The sequence below is a fragment of the Furipterus horrens genome, unplaced genomic scaffold (assembly GCF_987537825.1).
Source record: "Furipterus horrens unplaced genomic scaffold, mFurHor1.1.pri manual_scaffold_6, whole genome shotgun sequence".
In the NCBI taxonomy this organism is placed as follows: Eukaryota; Metazoa; Chordata; class Mammalia; order Chiroptera; family Furipteridae; genus Furipterus; species Furipterus horrens.
In genome coordinates, this window is record NW_028327176.1 from 102360079 (window position 1) to 102368656 (window position 8578).

The 8578-nt window shown below is 36.0% G+C and overlaps 1 protein-coding gene across 1 annotated transcript in view; it reads right to left on the reverse strand.

The window, feature by feature from the left end:
• The window catches only part of CRISP1 (cysteine rich secretory protein 1), a 28741-nt gene extending 27892 nt beyond the window's left edge, over positions 1 to 849 (reverse strand). The window contains exon 1 of the mRNA XM_090280469.1: positions 775 to 849. Within this exon, the coding sequence (XP_090136595.1) occupies positions 775 to 826 (52 nt within the window). The 5' untranslated portion in view covers positions 827 to 849. The remainder of the gene's footprint in view (positions 1 to 774) is intronic.
• Positions 850 to 8578: the final 7729 nt, after the last annotated feature.

Sequence of the window (8578 nt, forward strand, 5' to 3'; positions counted from 1 at the left end):
TCTTAATTTAAGTATGTCCAGTTTATCTTTTTTTATGGTTAACACTTGTGTTGCGTATGTGTGCATGTGCATGTGTGTGTCCATTCCATTTCTAAAAATTCTGGTCATCCTAAAGTCATGAACCATAAATATATTTTGTTCTAGAATCTTGATTCAACATTGATGAAATATTGAAAATGAACAAAGCGGGATGACTTATACTATCAGATATCAAGACTTATTACAATGCTGTAAGTAATGAAGACAGAGTACTAGTGCCACAAGTTACATAAATAAACCAACGTGATATAATAGAATAGAGAAACAGATCCCTGCATACAGCTGACTGATTTATGACAATCCATGAAATGCCTGGCAATTCTTCAAGGTGAGATTTGGAAATAGCCTACCTTCAGTTATAAAAAAAGACAGGGCCTCTGCCTGTTTGAATATGAGTCTGGTTCTTTGGAGAAGTCATGTAGTTCATGAAATGAAATATGCTTACCTTGGCACTTCGAGATCTATGTAACTACATGGTAATCTGCCTAACTACAAGAAGTTCATGACAATGATCTGAATAAGTAGTATTATTTCATATTTGTGTAGTACCTCTAAGTATATTAATCCCTTTATTAAAAGTGAAAGGACTAACATTTAGATGATAATTGATGGTGTTAAGATAAGATGGCACATATCTCCTATTTAACATTATAATCATGCTATTTGGTAATCACCTATCATTAATCTCACATTTCAAATAAGTAAAGTGACACTCAGAGACATGGTATAACTTACCCACGTTGACATAGTTTGTAAAATTCAGTGTCATGATGAGAATCAGATACATGGTACACAGTGTGCTCTTGCTTTCGAACACCACTCCATGGGAAGGGTTTGGTCTCTGAGGAAGTCAGTGCAAGTAACATGCTTGTAAAGGATCCAGGAATTTATAGCAGACAAAGGGCATGGAGGCATGATAATCAGAACAAATCTAGAGCTTGTGAAGATTACGAATCATGACTGTGAATGTATTTCTAGTTTATAATCCAGGCAATGTCTTCAATGGACCTCACTGCTCTTAAATGTTCACGTTTGGAACAAGTTGCAAAGATTAGCTACATGATTCAGTGGAGCCACGATCTGATAGCAAAAGTTCTGAAAAGTGACCTCATGGCCCAGAGGAGAGAGGCAATCTATCAGCTTTATTACATGCAGGGGTGCCTTCATTCAATACATATTTATTGCAGTGTTAATATAAACCATGTTGTCTTCTAGACTCTGAGGATCCATAAATAACCAAACATATAATCCACAATCTCATGAAATTTGCAATCCAGTACCTGGCATATACTGCATATAGTGCATTTATGGAAACTGCGCTATAAATATCAGATACTTTGAGATTTTGGACTAAAAAGCTAGAGTCCATTTTCCTAAAAAACTTTCTGTTCAATGGGAAAATCCCCTGCAAGATGGGAACATTTTAAAAACAATTTGTCCAGAAGTAATGTGGAAGCAAATAACTGCCTTGAAAAGTCTGAAAATACTAAAGTAATTTTATACTACATAGTAAAATACTAAACAGTCAGATGCCATTTGTGCTAGATGATGAAAAATTAATAGGACTTTTAAAACAAAGAAGGACATTGTTCCCCAGATAGAAATCATATGAGGATTTAAAAATCACTCCAAAATTAGATATAGTCATTTCTTTTTGACTTATTATTGAGAAAACTTGGCAAATATCTGTATATATGAGTGTATTAACATTTATATTGAAATCTCTAACTACGTGGCTTGCTTGTATCCTTTTCCATTTTTTTTTTTTTTTTAATGAATAATGCCTTTGTTCTTTGGAAGAAAGAAGGCATTATTATTTAATGGACGTTTCTCCTCAGATCTTTCCTGAGAAAGGTCAATTGAATATCTATAAGGGAACAAAACAAAATAAGATAAGAGTGTGTACTCATGAGTTATTTTGTATTGTGTGTTCAGGTGGGGGATATAAAATAATAGAAATATTGGAGGCTCTTGAGACAGAGTTTTCTGGCCTTGCCAGAGTTCTTAATGAATGCCAGAAAAGCAGTCTGTGGGATAGGAGTACTAAATGTCATTTAAGAATCACTCACCGATAGCCATAAGCATCCTGTTGTTGTTGGAGGTAGATAGTAGTAAGCTGGAGGCATGCCAAAGCTCATCTGTAAAGCATTTAACATTTTGCAGAAAGAGAATTTCACATGATCTGCAAAGGAAAACTCACAAATTACTGAGCAACTTATTTTTTCTCCCACATTGTAAAAAGAAAGCAGGAGAAGAATTCTGCTACGTCATCAAACCAGTGTGGTTTATATATTGGAAATGTATGACTTGTCATGTATGCTTGCCACACTGCTGTTTATCCAGAAGAGTGTTGAGTCAACACCAAGTCAAGTGTTTGTGGAAACTTAATTGCTTTGGTTTTATCTGTTGGTCCTGTCAATTCCTGGCATTGCTCTACCCAACACAATGCTGTCTGTATTTATATCATTGATGTTTTCTTATAGTGTTCCTATCCAGCCTCAAATATGGTTTTAAAAAAATTGGGAAGTGTTTGAAAGCAAAAAATAACTTGATTTGCATGTGAGCCCAAGCATGGATGCCAGTTGGCTGCTTCTGTTCACATCTCTCTTATTTTCATATATTGTTCTTTTTTACATTTAAGATTCTTAGCATAATAAGAAATAATCTGAAATAGCTTTTTTTTCTAAAACCAAAAACCAAGACACATTGGTCTAACATATGATATAACAACATGATAGAATGTTTTTGATTGGAACTATCCCAGAAAACCCTTGGGTGATAGCTGAAGAATAATGTGCTCATAAGCATATCATGTTTGTTAAAATATATGCCTTTAAAATAAAACCAAGGCAGGATAGTAAGAAGCCAGGAATATTTTTTGACAAGTGGAATAGGGAAACTGGCACAGATAGCTGATTCAAACTGGCCTCATCCAGCACCCTGGCTCACCTGCCTCCTCCCTTGCAGGAACACTTCCTTAGGCATTAAACCCTTGGGACAATGAGGTTCTGATCAGCATCAGATAATCTCAGGAACAAAGCCTCAGGTCTATGGACCACAGCTGCAGAGTTTTGGTCAAACCAGAGATAACATCTATGCCTCAATTGTGTTTTAGCTCCAGGCTCAGAGAAACAAAAAACCCAGACCAGTGATGCCATGGCTGACATCAGGACATGCTGCATTGACTAATGACCCCCTGCCCTGGTGCCAACCAATCAGTAGAGATGAGAACCCTGACCCTATATGCTCATTTTGATGAATCAGAATATTAAAGGACACACACCTGGAAAGCTAAGGACTATTCTAAATAGATCTTCTTCTGAGATCTCCCCTAAAATTCCTCTTTAGAAAACAGATAATAGGCCTTGGCCAGTAGCTCAGATGGTTAATGTCATCCTGATACACCAAGATTGCATGTTCGATCCTTGGTCAGGGCACATACAAGAATAAACTAGTGAATGCTTAAATAAGTGGAGCAACAAATCAATGTTTCTCTCTCTCTCTCTCTCTCTCTCTCTCTCTCTCTCTCTCTCTCTCTCTCTCTCTCTCTCTCTGTAAAATCAATAAATTAAAAAGAAAGAAAGAAGACAGATAAGAACCCTTAAAACAAAGGACCCAGTGCATGCTCTCTCTAGGAGCAGGCCCACACTTCTTTCTGCAGGTACATATCTTCACTTTTTTTCTCCTAGGCTCTGAGGGTCCCCAGGAGACTTGCAACCAGGGAAGCAGTGGGCAATGGTAGATTATCTCCAGCTAACCCCTGAACCTATCTCCAAGGGCCCTCCTTTTGTCTCTGTAACTTGTTTCCTGAGTCCACACAGCCCAGCTGGCTCCCTTCTTCTGTCTCTGTGAGTTTCTTTCTAAAGGGCCAAGGCAACTCTCTGAACCGCGTTTCTGAATCTTCTCTTTGAGTGTACTTTCACTTTGCATGCTAATTCTTGGTTCTGAATTGCATTGGAGTTCTTGGTTCTGAATTATTTCTTTGCTGAACTCAAGAACTGAGAGTGAACATCACCTGTAACAAAAACTTAAGAAAATCAATTATTTAACTAGAGGTTGGCTACCCAAAATTTTAGAAACACAAACATATAAACAAAATAAAGAAAAAACCCAACATCTATATATTAAATATAATTTGAAAATGATACATGTACAAGAACAGTTGCATACATTAAGGCTATAACATCTTAAGGGTAAGATTCAACCTAGTAAGTGTTGCTAAATCAGCCCATTTGAGGCTGATTTCTTCTTTATACCACCCAGTGTAATTGTAATTATACTGCAAAGTTCTCTGCGCTGTAAGGCCTCAACAACTCTAAACTTGCCTGGCAACTTGGGCCCACTCACCTTTGTAGACCCTATGAAATCCATACATCGGTCACACACAGAATAAAGTTGAAGTAATTTTTTGAATTTGGATTCTAAGAAACTTGAACATCACAGCCCTTTGAACATTTTTTCTCCTCTTGTTCTACGATTTATAGCTCTTTCCCCTTCTTCCCCTCTAGGTTCTTTTGTTGGCTTAATAATTAAATTGACATAAGACATTCAGAGGAGAAAAACAAATTTCCTACCTATGGAAGTCCCATAAAAATATGAGACTCATAGGTAATCAGGCAGTTAAACTTTTATTGATACATCATCCTGGGATAACGATTAAGGGATAGGGGTCTGGGACTTCAAACAGGAAGAAGATAATTCACAGGAGGACTAGAGGAGCAGATGTTTGATAAAGAGATGTTTCAGTCTTTCTGATGTAAAAAATGATCTCTGGTGTGTTAGTTCGCTTCCTGCTACAGGTTTTATCTAAATTTTTTTAGGCAGTTAAGGAAGAGGCACAAAGCTTTTTCTGAGTGTGCTGGGTCTTAATTACCTTCAGCTCAAAATAACCCACATGCCAAAGTGGTACATTTTGGGGTGGCATATTCTACCCCTCCTCCCTTCCATAATCTGGAAGGGAAGTCAGTACACATTCCTGTGTTTAATTTGTTTTAGTCTTAACTTCTTGTAGTACATTATATCAAAGTTTACTGGCTTAAAACAATAAATATGGCCTCTCACCATTTCTGGGGATCAGGAATCTGGGATGGCTTGACTAAGCAATTTTGGCTTAGAGTCTCTAATTAATTGGAACCAAATGCAATGATCTTTATCTCTGTGATGGTTTAACTGTTTCCAAATGTGATTCATTCTCATGACTTGCAAATCCATTCTCTTTGTTGGCTGAGACCCTTTTGTTGCTCTCTTGATTAGCCTCTTCACAGGGATGCTTGAATGTTCTTACAAGGAGGCAGTTATCTACTTGAAAAAAGTGATCAGATAGCACTAGAACTAGTACCTTTCTTGGCAGTGCAAAGTCACACCCTGTAGTATTCTGTTGATCACAGAGACTAGCCATGATTCAGTTAAGAAGGAGGTTACACAAGGATGTAAATAACAAGAGGCAAGGACTACTGGAGTCTCCCTGAAGGCCACTATTGTAACCTCTACCCCAATTCCCTTTCAATTTTATATGCAGTTTTTCCTAAGCCCAATTTAAAGAAAGACTTGTAATTCTGCTTCTGTTTTCAGGAAGACATCCGTAGGAAGCTTAAAATGCAAAATTAGTCTGCATTTTAAGGTTTTTCAGAAGTAAAAGTTTAAATATCATGCCTAAAACTTAAATGGAAAAGGAAGAACAGATAAATAAAATGTACTTATACCCCCCTAAAGTTACTAAGCGATGTCAAGTGTTATAATCATATGGATCATTCTAAAATACTACTGTAGAGAATTAGATATAGTATTTGGAGTTTGTATCAGTCAGGACCAACAGTAAACATGGCACCCTAAGTAGAGTAATTGAAAGAATTTCCAAAGGTGTAGGTAGGGTATGACAAGAAAAGAAATTCTGAGATGTCCTAAATTAAATTATAGCTGGTCAGAGAGTGAGAAAAGACACAAGTGTAATTAGCCAGTTAATACAGGGTGTAGCAAAAAATTGTATTCACAATATTAATTATTATAAAGTCTGTATTTATTAGCATACGGTTCCCTTTCAACATTCACAATAAACTACATAAGTGTAGTTTTTTATACTTAGCACCTGTTTTCGAACTGATGACCATTCTAGTCTATATATTGCTGGCAACGTGAAGCAACGGAAACATATTATGCAAATATTTTCTAAAAGCAAAATATTTATGGAAGATGTCTGGAATGCTGTCTCAGCCTTTCACAAAGTGAACAGTTTACTGATTCTAGATCATGCTGATTGCCCACCTTCTGGCCTGCAAGGGAATATTTCTCTCTGCTATTATCAGAGGAGAAAGAAGCTTCTTAATTTATTGATAAATCTTTCTTAATCCACTTAGGAAGATGACAATATTCCTGGGTAGTAGGAGCTATTATTATTTCTAATTTGCAGATAAATAGGGTGTGGCTCTAAGAAATAATTTAAATAAAAATCTCAGAGTTAGAAGTGGCAGAACTGGAATCCATGTTCCTAAACTTCAGAGTCTAGGTTTTTAAACTCTACCCTCTAGCACTTCATATGATTTCAAAATAGATAAAGTGAAACAAAAATAAAAATACCATTTCTCTCTTACATATTTTTAGTGAAGGTGATAGTTCTAGTTAATTTTTAAATTGGTCACCAAGAGCATACAAGATTTACTAACAACATTAGCAGGTAAGAAAGGCCTTTTGCATAGAAGAGTGAGTCTGTGGTGAAAACCTGGTGAAATAATCTGGGATACTGGTACCTCAGCTCAGTATTACTCATTGTGTTAGATGTGCCTGCATTAATAAGATGGAGAGAAAACCAAGCCACAGAAGTGTTCAGTATATTTTATGGTCAGGAAAGCATACCAAGCACCTTAGACTTGGTGTTGTATATTTAGATTAGGTTAATGATTAAGGTTCTCCGCTGGAGGAAGCCTGCTGTCTGTCCCAGCTCTTTGCTGGCTCTCCCTGTATCCATCTTGATATTCTCCTAACTGTGCTTATATCTGTTCTCACACAAAGCAAGGCATGTCACTGTAGCCTTTCCAGGGCAGGCATTTTGAATTGTGTGTGTTCAGAGAGGCAGGGATAATGCATCTATTTTGATAGCCCTGTTAGAATGAAAAAATATTTTTTGAAAATGTCATGTAGTAGTATTCTGTCCATAGTCTTATTATGATTGGTATAGAACTTCTTATTTTTGTTGTTAATTTCTGCAGTGTTAATTTTTGTGAGTGTGTTTTATTTAAAATTTCTCTTTTAAACATAATGTATGTAATGTATATTATAAATTTACTTGTTATTTTCCAATGCAATTTGTGACTGAAAAATTATGAATCATAAGGAGACCAATATTCTCTCCTCATTACACATCTAATATAAGCTGAATCGAACAAGATTTGTCTAACTGGAAAGCTTATACAAAGCGGAGGTACTAATCCATTATTATTTTTTAATGGAGTAGAATGCATAAAAAGGAAAGAACACAAATCATAAGCATGTCAATGAGTTGAATGGTGGCCTCAAAAAGAGATGTCCACATTTTAATCCCTAGAAACTGTGAAAGAGACCTTATTTAGAAAAAAGATCTTTGCAAATGTAATTAAAGATTCAAGGTTATCATCCTAAATTATCCAAACGGGCCTTAAATCCAGTGACAGTTTCTTATAAGAGACAAAAGAGGAGAGAGAGGCTCCAGATGCAGCAAAAAGACATTGCAAACTCAGAGAAAAAGACTGAAGTTATGCAGCCACAAATTAGGAAAAATCATATCCAGGTGGAAGAGGAAGGGAAGGATTAGCTCCTAGAAACTTCAGAGAGAGTGTGGCCCCGCTGACACTTTGATTTCCTATTCTGGCCGCTAGAACTTTGAGGGAAAATTTCTTCTGTTGTTGTAAGCCATCCAGTTTAAGATAATTTGTTATGGAAGCCTTAGAAATAAATATCCCGCATAACCACATAGGTTAAGAAGTAGAATATTACCAGCACTTAAGAAGCCCCTCTTGTGCTTTCTCAAGTCCACTCTTCTTCCTGAAGGTAACTGTTTCCCTGAGCATAGATGATTTGTGGATACTTTTGAATTCTATATAAGTCATTCAATATTTATTTTAATACCTGGTTTGTTTTTGCTCAATATCACTTTTATCACATTTATTTATGTTGCTATGTATACTTGTATGTCATATATTTTTATTTTTGAATAGGAACCCATTTTATAAACAATTTATTTAACTGCTAATCATTTTTATTAGTTTTTTTTAGCAATTGTAAAGAATGCTCCATTTTTGGTAATAGTATCATAAACTCTTGGATGTCTCTTAAAATACATGTGCATATTACTGTTGGATATAGAAATTATATTTGCTGAGTCATGTTCAACTTCATTTTAAATCCAGCCTCTAGAATGAATGCCTACTATCCTATATATATTAAACTCTTCACTAGCACTGTCCACCCACAGACAATGTACTTGGGCATAAAGGAGAAAGCTTCCGCCTGGACTACTATAGTAAGGAGTTTCTCCTTTGTTCTGAAGAGGATATATATAATTTTTTTT